The sequence below is a fragment of the Lithobates pipiens genome, unplaced genomic scaffold (assembly GCF_037356315.1).
Source record: "Lithobates pipiens isolate NorthernLeopardFrog02 unplaced genomic scaffold, aLitPip1_a1.2 Scaffold_18, whole genome shotgun sequence".
Classification (NCBI taxonomy): Eukaryota; Metazoa; Chordata; class Amphibia; order Anura; family Ranidae; genus Lithobates; species Lithobates pipiens.
In genome coordinates, this window is record NW_027507758.1 from 280,815,635 (window position 1) to 280,839,142 (window position 23,508).

Genomic DNA, 23,508 nt, shown 5'->3' on the forward strand with positions numbered 1-23,508 from the left:
TACGCATTGTTGGTTACAGTTATGATAAATTCTATCTGTATAGCCAAGTGTAACAGGCTTAGGTTTATTTAAGAACTGTAATGTGGAGCAAACTGCAAGAAATTTATTCACCTCAAAATAAATACAAAACTCTCTTAAGTTGCATTTAGGCTCTATCCGCCAAATGTTATGCAGAGAAGATGAAAAATAATATATTTAATGGCAAATTTTGTTAAAAATAGTTATGAGTTCAAATAAATTTTCCACCTAGAAATGTTGTTGAAAGTTTGTTTTTGTTTGCAAACATTGCCCAGTAATGTGCTGATCTGGAAATTGGTGAATCCTGGTGGAGTAGTCCTTTTTACAGAGCCAGACATGTAGTCACATACAGTCCATGTGAGATTTTAGCATGACGTTGAGAGAGTTCTCCGAGGCAGGCCAGCCTTTTGAAGCAGATGGCATGCCCTCTGTGGAAAGCATTGACTGAAGATTGGGGTTGCTGTTGTCTAGCTCATCTAACTTCTCTGTGTTATCTTCCCAGTTTATATGGAATCTTGTTACTCTAGGGTTTGATGCCAGTATGTTTCTTTGAAGCTATAATGAAATTGAAAAAAAAAAAAATATCAGAATAGATGTAACCACTAGCTCATTCCTCTCATTTTGGTACATGTAGTAACTTTATATATTTTTATGTGGAGGCTTTAACACTCATGCTAGTATATAGCAGTAGCAATGTAAAAACCCCTGAAAGCTGTGTCTAATAAATGGCAGGCAAGGCATAAAGGACTAAACACCACCATTTTCTGTGGTCTCCCTCCTGTTGATCTTTTTCTCAGTACAGACTTACCATTTCTTGTTCTGCACTATGCCATTGTATTGAGATGGCCATCTTGGTACAGAAAAAAGATTTCCCAAGAGGGGAAGAGAAGGGCTACCAAAGTGACAGAAAGTGCTGACAGCTAATGTTTAAAGATCAAATACTTTATTACAACAATAATCTATATGTCCCTAACTATTATGGCTGTAGCCACCATTATGGTTTTTAGATTATTGTTGTAGTAAAGTATTTTATCTTTAAACATTAGCTGTCAGAATCTTATGTCACTTTGGTGGCCCTTCTCTTCTCTCTTGGGAACTCCCCTTTTTTTCTATATGCTTTGAGGCTGAGTGACATGCCATAATGCTTTGACACAAGCCTCATGTGTAAATATTTTTTTTTTCTCCATCTTGGTACAGGCAAGGCTTTGCTTCCTCGTGTCAGATCCTCCAGCAAGGACAACAGTGAGAATTACAGCTGTGACGTATATTTATCCAGATCTCTTAAGAGTGACAGTAGTAGTGCCTTAGATCTCACATTGCATACATCCTCAAAAGCTTTATATTGGCAAAGTGTTAGTGTAGTGCTTTTCAACTTTTTTCCAATGGGGCGCCCTTAAAAAGTATTTTCAGTCTCGAGGCACCTGGTCCAAGGCTTGGTTCACATTATTGTGTGTTGCGGAACGTGCGCAAAATCCTGCTCAACCCTGACATACAGACAAATGATCTGCTCTTTAGGTGTGCCATTAATTATTAATGGTATGCCACACTTTTTTTGTGGCGCAATAAAAAAAAAAAAACAGTCTGGGACTACTTTCCCTGCATTTCTGCGGGTAGGGCAGACCATTAAAATGAATGGGGGCAGCATATATCCACACAGGTGTGCACCAATGGTTTGCTCACATGTGAGGTTGGAGAAGCGGTAAAACCACAGCATTGAGATGTTTTTACCACCGCCAACTGCTCCCCCTTTAGCTACAGGGGCAGCAGCTGGGGGTATACCCAGTATGAATGGGGCTGCTCTGCAACTAGTGCTTTGCATGCAGTGTGATGATGCTGCATTTATGGGGTTAAAACAGGTGGGGAGGAGGCAACATATTGCCTCTTTACCACCTATCAAATGCCTCTGAAAAGCGATCTAAGCAGTGATTGCTTTTCAGAGGAGCAGCAGTCCTTGCTGTTACGAACAAGCCCAAAAAAAAAAAAAAAAAGTTCTGATAGTACAGGAATAGGGAGTCGGGATTAAAAAGTAACATAACACTGCCACAAAAGTGTTTTATCCTCTCAGCTGAGTGGCCACTTCCCTCTGAGGTACAGAAGCTAATAAATCACCCAGGAACACCTGTCTTTGTGCAGGCAGGGAGGTGGAGAGAACAATGGGATGAGCTACCAAATCACTTTTATCAGATAGGGAGGTGCACCTTCAAAGTTAGCCTCACAATGGCCCCCTTAGGAATCAAATTTGCTCTGAATCCCTGCCCTTATCTATGTTTCACTTCTTTTGTGTCAATGGAGGAAGTCTCTGCAGTTATATCAGGACTGCAGGGTCACCTCTCACCCGGAGAATGTGTTTTCACCACCAAAAGGTTTGTACCCTATAGAGCAGTGGTCATCAACCCTGTCCTCAGGGCCCACTAACAGGCCAGGTTTTATGTATTACCTTGGGGAGATGCAGACTAGAATACTGCAATCACTGAGCAGTAAATGATATCACCTGTGATGTATTTCAGTTATCTTGCAAACCTGCCCTGAGGACAGGGTTGATGACCACTGCTATAAGAGGAATAATTCTACAAAAATTGTGCTCTCCAGCTGTTTACCAGGCTATTTCTTTTTTAAGCACAGACCCCAGTGGTCCTTGTAGATTAGTTCCCAGTCTTAAAAGAAACCACAAATAAAAGGTTAGAAGCATAATTTTCTCTGGTAGGAACACCTCTCCAGCCTGCTGTGGGAGTTTGCCAGGCCCTTTAAGTTTTGGCCATAGCGGGTGCCCTGTTTCAGAGAATCTGACCCAGAAGACTGTCCGGAGATTCTCAGTGGATGCCTTGGCAGATTCCTTGAGGCTGCTTTCACAGGTTGGCACCTTTTCTGTCAACATGAGAAGGATCCTGTGGCTCGTGTTGGTCAACGTGTAACGTCTTTGCACACAGCAAATGGAGAAGCTGCCCTTTGATGGCTTAAGCTTATTTCATGCCATCCTCTACTGCCTATAACCAAAAGGTTACTGTGGGGAATAGTATGCACTTTCCCTTTTTAAAAAAAGTGAAGGTGAACTTCTGAGGTCAGAAACTGGTGATGTCTTCAAAGTCCAAGAAAGGTTCCTCTCCCAAGCAACCATTCTCGGGACTAAACCAAATGCCACATCCCAGTTTAGTGAAAAGAACTGGACCCCAAGTTCTCCGGGTTCCAGTTGAAAATCATTCTCTCCATGAAGGCGTCTAAGGACCTATGCAGCCATTTGGACTCAGGAGGTTGCAGATGACTGGGTCTGCAGCCTGGTGTCCAGAGGCTACAAGCTGAAGTTTTGCTTCCCCCCCCCCCCCCATCCACACTTTCTGCTCCAAAGGTTACTTCAAATCCACAAAAAAGATGCTGCTTGTCAAACTCTGCATCCTGAGTTGAAAATGGAGCAGCAGCAAAGCATCAGGGGCTGTGAACAGCGGTCTAGTTGTTATCTTATAGTTTGGGTGGGCAGCCAGGGAGCATTAAAACCGCAACTCAGTTTCCCGTTTTTTCCCACCCCCTGACCAGCCATCTGAAAGAGACCTGTTTCATGAGCAGTTGTACCTGTTTATTCCTAGAGCTCAGTGTGTGTTTTCAATATTTTTTTTCTTTTTTTTGTACTTGCGGACATTCCCAGGTCCAAATGTAATATGGAGAAGTATTTAGGTTTGGTTCACTACAACAGTCCCAGTTTCTCATGTGGGCCCTTTGGAAAATTGCCCACTCCTGCATTCTAGCAGTAGTTCTTGAGAAGGAAAAGGCTGGGATTTGTACAGTTTGCAATTCAAAAGAAATCAGCCAAGCTTCTTTTTTGCATTCTATATATTAACCCAATATTATGAATGACAAATGTGCTGCCAGCTGTCCTATTTCTAAAATGATATTTTATAGTACAATGCAACCGTGAATGCTCAATGAATGGCGACAGACCCGTTGTTGTTTTTCTCATGTGTTATCTTCACTGCAAATTCTTCTCTTGTAAATTTTATCATTGCCTGTATAGCCGTTTACTGTACTGAAGATTCAGAAGGAAGCGGCTAAACTTTACATATTGGTGCCAAACTGAAACACTCTCCGCCTTTTTCCAAGATGGTACCATGTGACTTGCAGTTCTTACCTTGGAAAAGTCTGGTTTCACTGGTGGGTTTTCCCGCAGTTCTGTTTCAGTGTATTCATTATTAACATAATAACCCACTCTGATAAACTCCTGACTTCTGTATGTACATGTAATTAAAACTACTGTGACACCAACAGCATCTGCATCAGGAATAAGTCCAGCGTTGGGAGCATCTGCCTGGAAGTAAAAAAGATGCAATAATTATTATGTTTTGGAGAAAAAAATAAAAATAAATCAGAAGCAAAAACAATTGCACTTAGTACCACAGTATCACCCTGGCATTGCTGTAGATAGATGCTCATATGTTTTTATTCTTCTATCCCAAGTCATGATGTGGACATTTAAAATTGTAGCACAGAAATATTAATAGCATAACTGGTACGTTGCTGCCACTGTTTGGGGATTGCGTATTGACTGGAATATATGACAGCTGGTGGCTGAAATTCAGATATCTACAAACTTTGGGTTACATAAAATATGATCAACATGTATCTAACTTTAGATAAGTCTAGAGACACAACGTACAGGAGCTCCTTCCAGTCAACAGTATTGTAAGGAGAAAATGCGATTATGAAGATCTCTGCTTTGAACTGCAGTTGTACCATTTGCTCAGGTTGTGTTTTTTTTTTTTTTTTTGTAATCGTGAATTATGCTAAGATAATGCTTGTGTATTTAGTCATATGACGTAACATTTACATCTGTACCTGCTGATGTTTCTCCCATGCAGAAAATATACAGATTGTAGTTTAACCACTTCCATACTGTGCCAATTCCAGTACAGTATTAAATCATAATTTTTGCTAGAAAATTACCCAGAACCCCCAGACATTTTATATATATATATATATATATATATATATATATATATATATATATATATATATATATATATATATATATATATATATATATATATATAATTTTTTTTTTTTTTTTAGCAGAGACCCTAGGGAATAAAATGGCGGCCATTGCAACTTTTTATGTCGCACTGGTATTTGTGCAGTGATTTTTCAAACACTATTTTTTTTTTGGGGGAGGGGACTTTCATGAAGGAAAAAAAAAATACTTTCATGTATAAAGAGAAAAGTAAAGTTAGCCCAATTTTGTTTGTATAATGTGAAAGATGATATTATGCCGAGTAAATAGACACCTAACATGTCACGCTTTAAAACTGCACAAAAATCTCCATAGACAATGCTTTAAAAATTTTTTTTACAGGTTACATGTTTAAAGTTACAGAGGAGGTCTTGGGCTAGAATTATTGCTCTCACTCTGACTTTCGTGGTGATACTTCATGTGTAGTTTAAACGTCATTTATATATGCGATGCGACCTACGTATGCGTTCGCTTCTGAGCACATTTGTTTTAGCTGCAGGCATCACTACTGAAAACAGAGGATGTCACATGACGTTTATTGGTATGGAAATGGTTAAGATTCTTTCAGTAAGTAATAACTGCCCCTGGGAGCATGAATGGCCTTGGATACTGTATCAGATGTTCAGGAGTAGAGAAGCATTGTAGCATATAACAATTGTTACATAGTTTGTAAAGTGTAGTGCTAGGCCAAACCTTTTTTTTTTTTTTTTTTTTTTTCCTTTTGGATAGTGTGGGGTTAGGGGCAGACCTTTTGTCACATTTTTACTGTTGTCTGTGTGTCTATTGGAGATTCCTCCTTTTATTTGTGCTGATGATGACCACTGTTAGAGAGAAAGTAAGGGTAAATCCCAAATAAGAGGGGAGGGTAAAATTATCCAACTAATATACCTCTTCTGCGTTCAACTGTTTATCAGGAGTCATCTTCTAACTTCTTGAGTCTCTGGGGAAATTTCCCTGGTACATTCTTTTGCTACTCAAAGCTACAAAAAAAAACAACCTTTGGCTACACCTACACTTTAGTCATTTTAATCTATATAGCTAGAGGATGCTATGAACTCTTGCTGAATATGCATATATTTTTTATTTTTTTTTGTCTATAATATGTTAACCCAAAAGCCTGCTATAATAGGATACAGCATACACTTTCATTTTATAACATCAGCATTTTAATAGAAATACAAAACCATACTGAAGGACGCTACTTAAACCAACCCGGCATTAAAGTGTTTGTTAACCCAAAAAAAACAAATCCTGGTCCCTTAACCACTTCAGCCCCGGACCATTTTGCTGGTCAAAGACCAGACCACTTTTTGCAATTCGGCACTGCGTCGCTTTAACTGACAATTGCGCGGTCAAACAAAATTGGCGTCCTTTTTTTCCCCACAAATAGAGCTTTCTTTTGGTGTTATTTGATCACCCCTGCGGTTTTTATTTTTTGCGCTATAAACAAAAATAGTGACAATTTTGAAAAAAGCGCATTATTTTTTACTTTTTGTTATAATATCCCCCAAAAATATATATAAAAAACTTTTTTTCCCTCAGTTTAGGCCGGTACGTATTCTACATATTTTTGGTACAAAAAAAAAAAATCACAATAAGCGATTGGTTTGCGCAAAAGCTTAGGGCTGAAACAACTAATCAATTAATCGACAACTAATCGATTACGAAATTAATATTACTATTTTCATAATCGATTAATCGGCCAGTAACATAATGGGGTTAAAAAACTAAACTAAAATGAGCGCTTTATAGTACAAAAAGAGCAAATAATTACTACTGTAAATATTACTTTCACTGTTCTACAGTAAAGACATGAACCCCTTACAGTAGTGATTATCTGCTTTTTTTTCTGCTATAAAGGGCTTTTAACCCCATTATGTTACTAAACATCTTAGACCTGGTTCACATCTATGTGTGTGTTGGTGCTTTTTGCAGAAATGCACTACAATTAATTTACATGGTTTCCTATGGGACACCTTCATATCTGAAAGGTTCAGGGACTTTTAACACAAAGTGGTGCTTTATTTGTTCAATATACTTCAATGGAGAAGCTGCAGAAAAGAATGTAATGCGTTTTTGCAGCAATTTGTGTTTTTTAGTCTGCCCAAAAAAAAATGCAAATTGCAGTAAAATCACGTGCGCAAAAATCAAAACGCACAGCAAAAAGTACTGCAGAAACAGATCAAAAGCAAACTGAATAGGTGTGTACCGAGCCTTATGCTGGCCACACAGATCAATTTTTCAGATGAGAATATTAAGATGAAAAATCTTTGTACATTCGCTGAATGAAAGAATTTTGTTTGAAATTTTCACTTATTTTTAACATTCAGTTTTTAAAATGAATGTAATTTCTGAACGAAAACCACATACACTGTCTGAAAATTCCTTTGACTAAGAAGTTTTCTATTATTTCCAAATTTTCCCATCACTGTGGTTGAAAATGAACGTCAATTTGACCTACTACATTTTTTTTTTTTTTAAGGTTATTAACCGATTAATCGAAACAATAATCGGCCAACTAATCGACTATGAAAATAATCGTTAGTTGCAGCCCTACAAAAGTTATAGCGTTTACAAAATAGGGGATAGTTTTATGGCATTTTTATTAATAACTTTTTTTTACTAGTAATGGTGGCGATCAGCGATTTTATTTTTATTTTTTTATTGTGACTGCGACATTATGGCGGACACATCAGACATTTGACACATTTTTGGGGCCATTGTCATTTATACAGCAATCACTGCTATATAAATGCAGTGATTCCTGTGTAAATGACACTGGCAGTGAAGGGGTTAACCAGTGGGTGGCAGTGTAGGGGTTAAGTGTTCCTAGGGGTGTGTTACTAACTGGGGGGGGGGGGGGGCTGGGCTTTAATTTACATTTAATTTCCAATCGCATGGAGCAGAGATCAGCGTCACTAGTTGCTAGGCAGAACGGGAAATGCTGTTTACAACAGCATTTCCTCGTTCGGCCGCCCCGTGAGACGACTGCGGGTATGCCTGCGGCGATAGAGTCCGCGGGACCCGCGAGCGGACTCACAGGGGTCCCGACCGGCGGGGCGCTCACGATGGCAGGGCAGCATTAAAGATTGGACGTACCTGTACGCCAATATGCCTGCCCGTGCCATTCTGCCAACGTACATCGGCGTGCGCCGGTCGGGAACCGGATAAAGCAGATTAAACAGCACAGTGCTTGTAATGTGTAATCTGTTCTCTCTAAGCTGTAAAAAACCTGCCTGTTCCTGCTGCTTCCTGTATCCCACTCTCTGCGCTGCCCACGATAACCAGGGCTGCTGAGCCCTGATCAACGTGGTTTACGTCCCTTTGTCATCCACAGTCCTGCTCTCAGCTCTCCTCCTCCCTGCCTGTCAGCTCTCTCTGCTGCCCACACTCCACTGTAGGTGGACCTTACTTAACCACTTACCGACCGGCGCACGACGCAGAATGGCACAGACGGGCAAATAGGCATACAGGTACATCCCTTTAAAATTGCCGTGATCATCGAACAGGGAGATGCCGATGTAAACAGCATCTCCCCGTTCTACCTAGCAACAAGTGACACTGATCTCTGCTCCCTGTGACTGGAGCAGAGATCAGTGATCTGTAAAACACAGCCACGCCCCCCCCCCCCAGTTAGAAAAACGCCCCTAGGACACACTTAACCCCTACACTGCCACCACCTGGTTAACCCCTTCACTGCCATTTATACAGGAATCGGTGCATTTGTATAGCACTGATTGCTGTATAAATGACAGTGGTCCAAAAAATGTCTCAAAAATGTCCGATGTAAGAGTAAGTTGAGTAGAATTGGCGCTATACCTTTAAATGGGGCAATATATTCTTCCAATGATAAACTATCAAACTCATTAATTATTAATGTTCCTTTGTGCCGTGAAATTACTACTGGAGCCTCCAGATGATGTCTGTATGATGAAACGCGTAGGGCGTGGCCATAGGATGTGACCTCTCTACAGCGGCCGGCGGTGGAAGTTTATTGTTGCGGTTTTTATGATTGTGACATGTGAGTAGTTTTCCTTTTATAAATAAACGGATTGCATAGACATACTACACCATAGATTTCCTTTTCTTTTATGGAACATATGAATGAGGCACCTTTACCAGTGGATGACAAATTAGCTTCCCAGGGAAACACCAGAGAGCGGCACAGGGGTTTACACTGTGGAGGCGATTTTACCCCTGCAGGGGCAGGGATCTGGTTAGCGCAATATAAATTGGTTTCACAAAAGCACACCGGGAGTTTGTTTTGTCTTTGGAACTTCCATAGGTAGTCTGCACAAGTCACTGTTTTTGCACTATCTATATATTATTTCTTTTTATTTTCACTTGTCTTATTTAAGTACATCTTTTTAGGTATTTCATGTATTATAGCACAGTCACTTGTTGGTTTGATATTGGTTACTAAACACTGATCATAGACACGTAATAGCATGTAATATTTTTTATATATTTTTTTTTTTTCTTCTCTCTCTCTCCAAGGTCAGAGATAGTAAATATATTCTGTACACCTAGCAGTAGGATGCACTTAAGGAATTAAATCAATACATAAGACACAGGGCCCTGATTGGCCAAATATTTTCAACGTAGCACTTCACAGCAGTAGTAATTTCACAGCACAAAGGAACATTAATAATTTTGAGTTTGATAGTTTTTCATTGGATGAATATATTGCCCCATTCATGTTGAGAGCTGTGCATAGCTCACTGTACAGTGATGGACAGGCAGGTAAGTAACTTTAGTGTAAATGAGACAAAGCATGTCTTTGCTTTCAAAATCCTGCCTGTTTGCCCTTTATTATTTTCTACATAAAGTTACATTTTAATAAAGAACAGCTCTGCTTCACTTCTACCAATTACAATCTCACAGCCCCTGAACCAATCATAAAGGTGCAATCAGTTTAAACACTGGGATACTTACATCACATGTGGATGTAAAGAGGTGACTACCTCCCATCTTCTAGGAACAGGACTGATTCTCCAAAATAAAATATCAAGACCTTAGAATATTAGTGGATCTTTTCATGACCCAATCTATTATTACTGTCATGGAAAAAGCCCTACTTATGTGATCATATCATTCTGATTACAGGCATATCACCTTTTGCCTTTCTTTTTTTTTATTCTTTCAGTTGAAATGCATATAGGTGAAAATAATCTGTATGTACATTTAGTGCATTTCAGGAGATGGGAATCGATGCAGTGTTGTTCCAATTGCAAAAATGCTGACTGACATTGTGCAGGCTTGCATGAGCATTCCATGCAGTAAGCACAAGTGTCATCCTTACAATCCAATATATTTATTGGATTTTCAACCTGGTGGTTAAAGGGGAGGATGGGTATTTCTTTTTTATATTATGATTTTTTTTTTTCTTCATGAGAGGGCTGGATTTAGTAAGGAGGACCAATTCCAGCCCTCCATACATATCTGCCTCACCAGTGTGCAGTGGACTGCTATAGCAGGCCATTGCTTTACTGTTATAAGGAGCAAGTAGTGATTTATTGCTGCAGAGGAAGGAAGGAAGGAAAGCGCTGCATTGATTAAACCTTATTTAGTCATGGATGCTGCATGTCAAAGGAAATTCTAATGATGAATACATATTACAGGACTTTTCCTAAAGCAACAATGCTCCGAAACTTTATTGAAAGCCTTTAAAATGAAACTTCTGGAAAAAAATATTTTTTAGACATTAGATTGCGCCAACATACCCCCAAAATGAGATATATATATATATATATATAATATGGAAGACTGCTTGGAATGTTTAAAATTCCCAGGTGTATTACATGCCAGGCTTGGATCTTCTGGTCCTACTGCGAATTCTGATTTCATACATCTTTTACATTGGGTCACTTGCTCAGCACCTCTCTCGGTTACATCTTGTAATCTTTTCAATAAAAACAAGGTATTCTGTGATTGGACAAGGGTAGATCCTGACGTTTATCTGGCCCTTCACACCAACTTGTCCAATCACAGAACTTCTTGTATTCATTGAATAGAATTCAATATATTTATGAAAGAAAGCTAGCAAGTGACCTAGAGTGAGAAGGAAAATTGCAGCAGTAATGGCCAGAAAAATCAAAGCTTACTCTCTATCTGGCACAATACAACCTTTTAGCATCATCAGCAGCCCTACTGATGATAGATGCCAATCATTGGGGGCAAATAAGCTGGCTTATAGAGTTTCTTCCTGGAGTTCCACTTTAATGGTCTTTCAGGTCCCGGGCTTAGCATAGACCCTGGCTGTTACTACAGCTGGCACTTTGAGCAACAAACTGTGCTAGGACCTGTGACAGCATCTGTGGTCAGGGTACTATTGTACTATGGTGCTGGAACAAGCAAGTGCAATCTGTGTCCACGACAAACCGGATTAAATGGCACTGTTGCTGCACCTTCAATGTTTCTCATGCTTTTTTTTTTTCTGCATTTAAAAAAGTTGGTTTCACCCCAATACTTAATGAGAAGGAGATTATATGCAATAAACAAGGACCCTTCATTGGTTCTAATCTTACCTGAAATACAAACATGTGCCGTCCTGCAGGTACTGGTCCTACCAACACAGAGTCCAACACCTGATCGTATTCTTCACTTTCAGCAGAACCCACATAAATGATTTTCCATTCCAGGTCTGTAAACGAAAAAGCAGTGTTCAGCAAGTTGTGTAAAGTTCATGCCTAGGTTTGAAACATCCCATCCCACAAATGACATTTGTTTTTCTTCGTTGTTGCTAAGCGGCAATCCATGCTGGCTTTTTATATCTCTTGGGAAAATCAGTGGAAAGATCTCCAGGTAATACACTATCATAAGGAATTAAATAATTGAGGAATCCAAATGCAAAAGGAATAACACCTTTGTTGACGAATCAGTTGCAAAATTGTGACACTTGTTACAGCCTTTTAATTTAAAGAAACAGAAGAAGCTGGCTGGTGGTTCATCTCACTAATGCCTAGCCAAAACTGATATTTAATTTACTTGGTGTTGATCTGTAATGCCAGTTTCACATTAGTACAATGAGATTTAAGCAATCAAATGCCAAAATCGGCGATAATGGCAGCGTCCGAATCGGTGCGACGCTGCAGCAATTCCCAAAAGTAGTTTCTGCACTACTTGTGACAATTTCTGGGTGCGATTTCCATTGACATCTATGCAGAAACCCGCACATATGTCTCTGAAATCGCACCCGAAGTCGGACTGACATGCGGGAAAGAAATTGTGAGAGTTCAGCGGAACTTGCGCGATTTAATCCCCGCTGTCAGTGTGAACCCAGACTCAATGTGATTAGAGGTGCAATTCTGCACTGCAGTTGCTGTGCAATCTTGCAACTGTCATGTGACTTTTACTACTACACGTATGTGTTTCGGATCGCACTGCATCGCACCAAAGCAGCACATGACCTTTCTCCAAGCTCGCACCACAGTCGTGCTGCATTGATGTAAATTGCCACTATTAAAAGCAATACTATTTCTATTGTCATGCGATTCTGTGTGACTCAAGTCACATCAGAAATTGCACTAGTGTGAACCAGGCTCAACAAGAGAAATTTATATTTACTAAAGCACAAAACACAAGTGGTCTAATATTTTCACTAGAAATGTGACCTAACCATTGTCCACTATTCAATCTTGAGGATTCAATTAACTGAGTGAAACCGGTTTTCCTGAGAATTGGTTCCAACCATCCTGCTCTCAATCCTGGACTAGTTTCCCTTTCCCTGCTGATAAAAACTATCCTACAACCACCAAGCTGTACTAGTAATGGCGTTTTCAATGTAATGGGCAGTGTTGGGTTCCACCACGCTTTCCCTTTCAAAAAAAAACAAAACAGTTACATGCATTGTTGCAAATTATAGACAGGATTTGATGTGCGTTTTCTTAGCAATGACTTTCACGTTCTATTTTTCCCCAGTCACTTAAAGCAGAACTCCAGCTTTTTATCCCCAAAACAATAGATGCATTGTGCATGTAAATTAATCATAACCCCAGTGTTTTATCTGTATCGCACCAATGCCATCTGTAAAAAGCAGGTTTCTGTGTCTGTGATGTCACTCCTTCTGCCAGAATTTCAAAGTTCTCTGACTTCCTGTTTCCTTCTTTTACCAGTCCTGATACTACATGTCCCATCATGCTTTGAGCCTCTGTGGTTTCTGGGAGGGTGTGATCTGTGAGGCACTTGGGAGGCCAGGACTCTTTCTGTAGGTGTGACTGGGTGGGGTTGAATGCTAATTAGGATGTATTTAACCCCACCCACCATCAGAGCTGTGAATGAAGTTGCATCATTTTGCAAAGTCTGAAAAGACTACAGAGGGGTGTGTTTTAGGCTAGACCCAGACTAGACAGAGTGTCACATAGTACAATGCCAACACTAAACCGGACAACAGCGCAACGTGGTACTAAGGTATGATCTGCGCTAGGACTAACCATTCCATTCAGTTCTAGTGAAAAGAAAGTTGGAGTTCAGCTCTAAAGTGGTTGTAAACCCTTACATAAACCCAGTGAAGTGACTAGCCTCAGGTGATACACAAAAATTAAACTAATCCTCCTACATTAGTTGTTTATCTGCAGTCTTCTCTGCAGCCTTCAAAGTGCAGAATTTATAAAGCTTGTCTGATCTGTCAGAAATAAGGGGGTGGAAAGCGGATCTGCAGAGCTCAGGGGGAAGAGCTCTGAGAGCTGATTGGAGGAAAGAGACTTCATGCTACAGTGTAGCATGGCTGCACAATTGTCATTGAAAGTGCGAGAGCGATAAAAGCTGAAAATTGGGCTGGAAAGGAAGGGGGCGAAAGTGCTCTGTATTGTAGTGGTTAAAGGAAAAATGCATCGCAGGCTCGATGCTTTCAATGAGAAGGTGTGTTTTTGGTGCATTTTTGTTAGCTCCCCAAACATGCTCCAAAGATACTGCAAGCAGGATTTTTTTTTCACTGCAACAGAAGCGCACCACCCCAGTTTGAACACATTCATTGTTTTTAAAGGGAAGCATTTTTCTTGAGATTTTTTTAGGTGTTTTTTTTTTTTTTTTTACGCAATAGCGCTAAAATTCCCTTAATGCGAAAGCAGCCCAAGTGCTTTGAATTTAGACAAGTACACACGCTAGAGGAATATGTTTTGTTCGCATATTATGTTTGAGGTTTACAACCACTTTAATTTTGGTGGACAGCAGTAGCGGCTGTTGCCAAATTTTTTTTGGGGGGGGGGGGGGGGCGGCGGCGGCAGCAGCAAATGGTGCACATGCCACCCCCCATGGTCAGTCCACTTACCTCATCCATGGCAGGCAATCTACTCCTTCCCCTGCTCCTCCCTCCTCCTTGGCGGCAAATCGGGAAACGTGTCTCAGACTCATACTTCCTGATTGGCAAAGAGGTGATTCAGTGTGAGGATAGTGAATACTCTGAGCGCAAAGCTCTGTGCCCAGAGTACACCCTATTTTGAAGCCTATTAGAGCATCTGGTTCCAATCAGTGCTTTAAAAAAAAAAAAAAAAAAAACCCCACCACTGTAATTCATGCGCCTGGCATCCTGAAAGGGGCTGGATGCATGGATAGGGGAGGCGGCACCCTTAATAGGCTGCCCCTGGTGGACAGCCTTTTCTATGTTGGTTGTGTTTTTTGTTATAGCTCAACTTTTATTGGTGCTTATGAACTTTATCCCAGGCTTTTTGTAATGGCTCCTTCACGATAATGTTTTAGTCAAGGGGGGGGGGCAGTTATATCATTAAATTCCAGTTAAATAAAATTTTATTTCCAGCTTGAACCCTTGGAAATGTCAAGGATGGTGAAGTTACTCATTAATGCATTATTTATAAAAGTTGCCCTGTAAGTACAGTACTACGCATACATTTCTATTCAGTTGGAATGCAGATACATTTGCTCTTGGTTCACACCTATGCGTTTTTCAGAAATGCACTACAGTCCTTTTAACATGATTTCCCATGGTACAAGTTCACATATATGCGTTTTGCGGCTGGAACGTTTTTGGAAAGGGTCAGGGACTTTTTCCCACGTTTTGTGGGTAACAGAATTCAATGGAATCGCAAGTGTTGTGTTTGATGCAATTTTTTTATGTGTTTTGCAGTTTTTATTTTAACACTGTATATAGTTGGTTGCTAAGCAGGGAGCCGGGAAGTTGGCCGCGGTGTCCTTAACAACCAGTGAGTCAAGAAAAATGGCATGGGGTCCCCCAGGTCAATACCAGGCCCTTTGGGCCTAGTATGGATTCGGAAAAATGGTGTGGGGATCCCCCCCCAAAATCCATACCAAACCCTTATCCGAGCATGCAGGCAGATCAGGAAAGGGAGGGGGACAAGCAAGTGCCACCCCTCCGAACCATACCAGGCCACTTGACATCAACATGGGGGGGCTCTGCCCCCCCCACCACCTCTCCCCCATTGTGATGGAGACAAAGGAGCTCTTCCTGACAACCCTGGCCGGTAGTTGTCAGTCTGGGAGCTTATTGGAATCTGGGGGTCCCCAGATCCTGCTCCCTCCCTATGTGAATGGATATAGGGTACTATACCCATTCACCTCAAAGCAGTGAAATGTAAAAGACGGTTTTTGACAAGTCCCTTACTTAAAAATGTATGACACAAGGGGCGGGCTCTCTGGGTGATGTCATCGGATGGCCACATCCAATGGCTATATAAATGATGCCACACAGGGGGCGACAACACAAAGGAGGAAGAGGGCCACAGAAGAGCGGCTTTTTTTTTTTTTAATAGCGGGTAACCGCCAGTAAGAAAGAAGACAGCAGCGGGAGAAGATAGCACAAGAAAACTATTTTTTTTTTTTTTTCGAATAAAGGACAGGTCAAAAACCAGCTCTTGTGTTTTGTTTTTGTACATTTCACTGCTTTTTGAGGTGAATGGGTAGGGGTACGATGTACCCGATACCTATTCACATATGAGGGGGGCAGGATCTAGGGGCCTCCTTCTTAAAGGGGGGCTTCCAGATTCCGATAAGCCCGCCCGCAGAATCTGACAACCACCGGCCAGGGTTATTGGGAAGAGACCCTTGCCCCCATCAACATGGGTATGTGGGGGGTGGGGGGATGTGGTGCTCACTCGTCCCTTTCCTGACTTGCTGGGCTGCATGCGCAGATAAGGGTTTGGTATGAATTTTGGGGGGACCCCACGCTGAATTCATAGTAGACCCGAAAGGCTGGGGGGGGGGACCCCACGCCATTTCTTACGCAATTTTTTATTTATTTTTTTGCTGGCAATATTTTTAATTTTTTTAATTCAGCTGTCAGTTGATGACTTATCGGTTGTTAAGGACAAGGCAGCTGGCTTCCCAGTCCCCTGCTTAGCAACCAGCTATGTACAGTGTGTTTAAAGGGAAATAAAAAAAACGAAGTGAATGAAAACCGCATGCAAAAACACATTAAAAAAAACGAGGGTTTAAAAATGCATTGCAAAAGTGCCTGAAAAAAGCATCAAGTGCAGCCACATAGATGGAAACCTAGACTCTGTGATTTTCCAATAAATATAAATGCAACAAACAGTACATCTAAAATATACAGAAAAACAGGGTTTAATATTTTGATCCCGCTGAAAAAACAGGGACATTCCCAGCAAGGAAATCTTTCCAGAAATGTCCCTGGAAATGGGGGGGGGATATTTGGCAACTACACAGTCACTACTTATTCTGGTTCATGGTGCAGCTGGTATCTCCCACCCCATTCTGTATGCCTGCCATCCAGTTTTCTTTTAGATCATGTCAATTACTTCATTGTGCCCTGTAAACAGTGTTGCTAACTATTTGTATATCCACTTTACATTCAGATAACTACCAATCCAACTACTTTATATTGCAATAAAAATGAATTTAAAGTTGTAGCATTTTCTGCATGAACACAAATTATTGCTGGCGAAGATGGCAGAAAATGTGCATCTAAGGTACTCATGTTTAGATGCATACAGTGTTTAGACACGTACAATTATTCTTGCATTTGAATGAACTGCTAAACATTTACGCACAGACAGATTTAGGCATGTTTTGCACATAAAATCTGCAGATCTGTGTGTCCCTGGACAGAGGTGTCCTTTTTGTTTCTGCGGAGCTAAACGCAGCGCACATTTTAGCAGATAGGCACAGCTGTGCGTATGGGTTTCATTGATTACTATAGTGGTGCATGTAGATGTGCACAAACTTGTGCGCATCGAAACGCTGCATTTTCTGTTTGTTTGAATGAGCCCTTACAGCAACAGCAGTACCAGACTGTAAACAAACTCACAGCCAATATAGCAGTTTACTTTTTTTTTTTGTTTTTTTATAGTGAGCTGCTGGCTTCAGCTGAGTGCATGGGTGATATAAGGATCTATAGAATGCTGATATCTACTTAAAAAGTACCTCTGTTGCCTGAACTTGTCAGACCCCCTATGATAGCAAAAGTCAAAGTTTAAAAAAAGTGCGGGATTAAAGAAAACACAAACATACATACTCATTGATCCGATGCTGCAGCTGTCCACTGCTGGCTCTTAACACTGAGAACTGAGTGTTTACATGACCGCTGATCGCTCAGTTCTTGGTCTTCAATGAACAGAGAGTGGTGACTGCCAGTCACCAGCGCTCTGCAATGCCCCTCCAGAGCTCACTGGAGTGCTTTGGCTTCAGCTCTTAGTGGTGCACTGAGAAGCTGAGCCAGCTGCAGGTCAGGCATCTTGGCGGATCCCTACATTATTGTTGGGATTTATGGTGACTCTGTTACGTCAGCCAACAGTGGGCTTTAGCCCGCTGTTGGCTGAATCTGAGTTACAGGAGTGCAAAACTAAGTGCACTCTTTTGGCCATACTTCTCTCATGGGTCAGAAGAGCTTTGGCAAAACTTTTTCTTTTAAATGTAAAAAAAAAAAAAAAAAAAGTTAAAAGCCACTATGTACATATGAATACAAACATGCAGTTTAGGTCCACATGCATGCAAAAATGACAACTGAACCACACATTGGGAATCTCTGCACATGCCGCTGTGACAGCAATAATTCTAGGGTTTTCATGGTTTACTCTATGGACAATTTGGGGTACCGTACTTTGATGTCTCATGGGTGCAATTTTGAGGCTTGGTATATGTTTACCTGAAGCAACTGCATCTTTTTTATTTTTTACAAAAAAAATTTATTATACTGTTTGTCTGCACCAACGTTAATTTTAGTGTATTTTTGTACTGAAACTACGACTGTAGCGCAAATGTTGTTCGATTAAAAAAAAAAAAATACATTAAAAAAAAAAACACACAAAAAATATATAGTATAATGTTTGAGTGTGACCAGTTTCCTCCCACTCCCAGTAAATTTACTGCAGGTGGGCAGCATGGGCAGGCTGGATCATGTACATGTATGACACAAGCTGATCAGCATGCCGCTACTGGGACCGCTGTGTCAACCGGACACAACAGATTGCAGCTCCCGGTACTCTGCTTTTTTGAGCAGCCAAGGTATCATGATCGCTTTGCTATCACAATGTAAACAACTGTTATGAATGGGTTTCATTCATAACATCTGTGCTTGGTACTGAGATGCTGCGATTGTCTCACAGGTATCACATAGTCCGTGGGTCAATCACAGCACCCTGTATCCTGTGATAACTCGGGGCCAATCGCTGCACAAACAGCTTTTATGTAGTCCATTCATGACAGTTTCAAAGATTAGTGTTGCAGTGATCATGATAAAATGTTAAAGCTCAACTCTGGGCAATTATTTTTTTTTTTTACCTCCATGTCGGCACAGTCTGCTTGTTTTGTCTAGGGGTAAACATAGCGCCTATACTCACCCAATTGTTTGATCCACCAGAAAATGGGACTCCACATCCAGCGATGGACTGTTCCTGACCTCTTCATGTCCAAAGCCAGTCTATGGGCTTGATGTCTGGAACAATCCTCCACACAAGACGGCTGGACCATGGGGGGTGGCAGGAGCTAAAGAGACTGGTCTTGTGCTGGGAGAAGATTATATAGCTCTGAACCCCAAAACGAGCTGGGCTTTAAAACAATTTTTTTTATAAAACAATTTTTTTTTAACATACTGTCACCAATCCGTATCCCTGGTCACTGCCATATGTCAAATGACAAAGCTGTACTGCACTGGTAAAAGTGAAAAAAAAGACAACTTAGCCAAACTTGCTAAATTGCTCAGACTGTTTTCCAAAAAAAGGTGTAATTTGGGTGTTAATTGTACTGTCCTGGCATTTTAACTGATTCAGCCCTGGAAGATTTTACCCCATTCCTGACCAGAGCACTTTTTGCGATTCGGCACTGCATCGCTTTAACTGACAATTGCTCGGTCGTGCGATGTGGCTCCTAAACAAAATTGACGTCCTTTTTCCCCCCACAAATAGAGCTTTCTTTTGGTGGTATTTGATCACCCTTGTGGTTTTTATTTTTTGCTCTACAAAAAAAAGCGACAATTTTGAGAAAAAAAAACGCTTTTTTTACATTTTGCTATAATAAATATCCCCCCAAAATATATAAAAATGTTTTCCTCGGTTAAGGCCGATAAGTAGTATTTTACATTTTTGTGGTTAAAAAAATATATATACCAATAAGCTTTTGATTGGTTTGTGCAAAAGTTATAGCGTTTACAAAATAGGGGATAGTTTTATGTCATTTTTATTAATTAAATTTTTTTTTTTTTTTTTTACTAGTAATGGTGGCGATCTGCGATTTTTATCGGGACTGCGACATTAAGACGGACACGTAGGACATTTTTGACACATTTTTGGGACCATTGTCATTTATACAGCAATCCGTGCTATACAAATGCACTGATTCCTGTGTAAATGACACTGGCAGCGAAGGTGTTAACCACTAGGGGGCAGGGTAAGGGTTAAGTGTGTCCTGAGGCATGTTTCTTACTGTGGGGAGTGTGGCTACATGTGACACATCACTGATCAATCACAGGGAGCAGAGATCACCGACACTGTCACTAGGTAGAACGGGAAGATGCTTGTTTACATTAGCATCTCCTGTTCTTCCTCCCAGTGAGACTATCGCGGGTATCCTCCACGGTGATAAACTCTGTGGGACCCGCGACCCGACTCACGGAGGTCCCGGCTGGCGCACATGTGATGGCACAGTGGCAAATTTAAAGGGATGTACGCCCATTTGCCTGTCCATGCCATTCTGCCAATGTACATCGGCATGCGCCGGTTGGGAACCGGTTAAAGTAAATTTTTTGTACTTCTGGACTGAGAGCAGTGACATCAGCAGAGAGCAGACTTCAGCCCGCTCTTTGCTTTTAAAAAAAAAAAAAAGGGGGGGGGGTGCTCAGGAGTGCAGAATTTACTGCACTCCTGCAATCCATAAGGGGAAGTACAGCCAAACAAGCTTTGGCTGGACTTCTCCTTTTAAAGTGTTTGTAAACCCTTTACAACCACTTTTTACTATAGGTAGGCCTATAAGTCTTACCTGTAGCTACCAGGGATATCTCCTAAACCTGCACAGATTAGGAGATATCCCCTGTATCAGCATGTGCTGACGTCATCAACACATGCACACTGAAATGACAGTACATCAGGAATGTTACATTTTAAAATATATCCCATAGTTTGTAGATGGTATAACTTTCATACAAACTAATTATTATAAAACTTATTGGGATTTTGTCTTGCAAAAACATGCATCAGAATACATTTGAGTAATTTTTAAGAAATTTTATTTTTTATTTTTTTTTAAATATGTTCTATAACCGAAAGTAGAATATATCTATAGAAAATATACTTTTTTTTTTCCTCTCCTTTAGTTTTTGTTTTTGTGTCTTTGCTTATATAATTAAAAGCAAAACATAAACTGCTGATGAAATACCACAAAGCCCAGCTTTGAAATTGTGCAACTCCACTTGCAATCGCACAACTGGCCAACATCTCTGCAAGTTCATGCAAGTCGCAAATGAGGTTGCAAAAAAAAAAAAGAACTTTTTTGTAGTGCAAAGTTGACATTGCATTGATTTGAACGCTTCAATTTTTCTGACAGTTGGGTGAGATTTGGACCTGTCAATCACATGACCAGTTGCACCAGAACAGGGGCTTACAGAATGTTCTATTTCAGGGATATACAATTAGCGGACCTCCATTGTGATTCTGCTTCTGGGTGTCATGTTTGTGGCTAGGGATGAGCTCAGGCGTGTTTGCATGCTCCACGTGCAGACCCCCACCAGGAAGTCGGTGCAGCGCTGCGCTAATCACAGGCAGTGAGACATTGCCCGATCTCTGCACCCGCGCATTGGGGCAATGTCTCACTGCCTGTGATTAGCGCAGCGCTGCACCGACTTCCTGGCGGGGTCTGCATGTGGAGCGTGTGAACACGCCTGAGCTCATCCTTGCTTGTGGCTGTCAGAGTGTTGCTATGCCACATGGGACTTGTAGTTCTGCAACAGCTGGAGGTCCGCTAATTGCATATCCCTGCTCTATTTGAATACACACACTGGATGGACTGGTTGTCTTTATTCAACCTTACCATCTATGGATTTGTGTACAAAACGATAGAAATTTTGTTTGGGTACAGCGTTGCATGGCTGCACAATGGCCAGTTAAAGATGGCAAAAAAATGGCCCGGTCGCGAAGGGGGTAAAACCTTCCGGAGGGTAAGCGGTTAGAAAATCAGTATTTTAGTATGTGTGCAGTAATTTGGGGGGGGGGGGCTCAGGCAGTAAGGGGTTAAAGCTGGTGATTTTGTATTGGCTCAGGATCAGCACCAACTGTTGAGGCTGTGCGGTGGATGAGGGTCAGTGAGCTCTTCCTGTGTGCACTGTCAGCTCATACACACATCATGGCTGCTGCCTGCCTGCCACCATGGCACCTCTGCTGTCAAACTTTCCCTGCGCTCCACCATCTGTCATCACACACACACACACACACACACACACACACAAGTTTATCTCCGGCTCCTCCTGGCCATCATCCATGTCTCGGCGGATGGCAGGAAGCAGGCCTGAGAGCAGGCAAGTTTAACCTCTTGTTTGCCAGCACCACTCACCTTCAGACAGGTCCTCTATGCACTCAAAGGTGATCTCAAACTGGAAGGGGTTGTAGAAGGGAGAAGGGTTATCCAGTACCACTACATTGTTCACCTGAACCTTGGCCATATTTTGGGACCGTCCAAACAATAGGGAGCAGAGTGTTGTCTGTACAGAGCCCTGCTCGTCACTGCTCCTTCGTCCAGTCCATGGAGAGCACGAGTCCGGGGAAAGTTTCTTCTCATGTCTAGTCCATGGAGCAAAGCCTCTTCTTGTAGTTTCCTATCTCCACCTCCACCTCTGCCTCCCTAGATCACTTCACTACACCACATTCTGCTCTGTTGCTGAAAACAGCGTGTGTCCGTATTGGCTGCTCCCGAGCCCTCCTCCCCTAATGCTAAAAGCTGCACACAGGAAAAAAAAAAATGGATGGGAACCTTTAGCTGCTGCGCCCCCTGCTGGATGACAGCTTCATGGTGGCTCAGGAGGATCTTTCACCTGACCTCAGTGCTTGCTGTACATAGCTGCGGCAGTGCATGTTGTCAGCAGGAAGATCGCTCACATCTATGTATGAACACATCAGCTTACTTTCTCCATGACTTCGTTATCTCCTGCTCAACACTTATCTGCTGGCCTCCAGTTTGGTTTTTGCTGTGTGCATACCGTTCTTTGTCACATAGGGATGTCACGGTATATGAGAAATGATTGCAGGAAATAGTTCATAAAATCTTCAGCTACTTAAAGCACCAGTCTACCCAAAAGTCATATTTTATTTTATATATATATATATATATATATATATATATATATAACTAAAGTCAGGTGTGTAACTAGAAATCGTGGGCCATGTAGCAAAATCTTGATGGGGACCCTGGCTAACTCTCTATGTAACAGCTGTCACAGTACGTGTCATGGATCTTAACATGCCAAATTCAATAACCGGTAGCAATAGAGCCACTTTTTGGATAAGATTAATAATGGCCTGTACACAGGATCAGAAAATCATACGAAAAATGCCACTTTTGAAGCGAACGTACAATCGTTGGTACACAGCTTTCGAGAGCCGATCACAACAGTTCATCCGATGAGGCAAGCACAGAAATTTTCTCGTACGATTTTCATGAAGGGCTAGTTCGCACCACAAAAACGCACTCCAGATCAGTTTCGGATGCGTTTCTGCATGCGCTTTTTAGTTAAACTTTTGCTGCGTTTCTGGATGCATTTCCTGTGTTTTGGGTTTTTTTTGTCGCTGTACTCTGGGGTCTGGTGCATTTTTAATGTGTTCCAGTGCATTTTTGATGCGTTTCAGTACAATCCAGTGCAGAAAAAATGCAGCATGTTCTCTTTTTTTATCAGGAACTGGAACACCCTGGAACCAGTCACACTGGTGTGTGAACTATGCCAATGGAAATCGTATGACCTACTTTCCATGCATTTTTGATGCAGAAAAAACACACTGGACTGCTTGTGATGTAAAATGGCCCTTAGGTTCGGTTCACATCTAAACCGGCCGTGGAGTGCACAGCAACGCTGTCCGTCTCTGTTCTCC

At 41.3% G+C, this 23,508-nt stretch overlaps 2 protein-coding genes across 2 annotated transcripts in view; one reads left to right on the top strand and one right to left on the bottom strand.

Annotated features, from left to right (window-relative positions):
- Positions 1-23,508, top strand: part of MCM9 (minichromosome maintenance 9 homologous recombination repair factor) — a 148,241-nt gene that overhangs the window by 58,737 nt on the left and 65,996 nt on the right. The window lies entirely within an intron of this gene.
- Positions 51-22,357, bottom strand: ASF1A (anti-silencing function 1A histone chaperone). Its single transcript, XM_077487037.1, has 4 exons — positions 21,980-22,357; positions 11,539-11,654; positions 4,136-4,312; positions 51-573 (listed from the first exon to the last, which is right to left on the bottom strand). The coding sequence occupies exons 1-4, from the start codon at positions 22,086-22,088 to the stop codon at positions 361-363; spliced, it is 615 nt and encodes a 204-aa protein (XP_077343163.1). The 5' UTR covers positions 22,089-22,357; the 3' UTR covers positions 51-360.

What these genes read in the sequence shown, in the direction of transcription:
- ASF1A (XM_077487037.1), bottom strand. Translation starts at nt 22,088, where the DNA reads ATGGCCAAGGTTCAGGTGAACAATGTAGTGGTACTGGATAACCCTTCT. An exon ending in GGCACATGTTTGTATTTCAG is followed by an intron (nt 4,313 to 11,538) that starts GTAAGATTAGAA and finishes TTTTACTTCCAG; the next exon opens with GCAGATGCTCCCAACGCTGG. An exon ending in TGAAACCAGACTTTTCCAAG is followed by an intron (nt 574 to 4,135) that starts GTAAGAACTGCA and finishes ATTTCATTATAG; the next exon opens with CTTCAAAGAAACATACTGGC.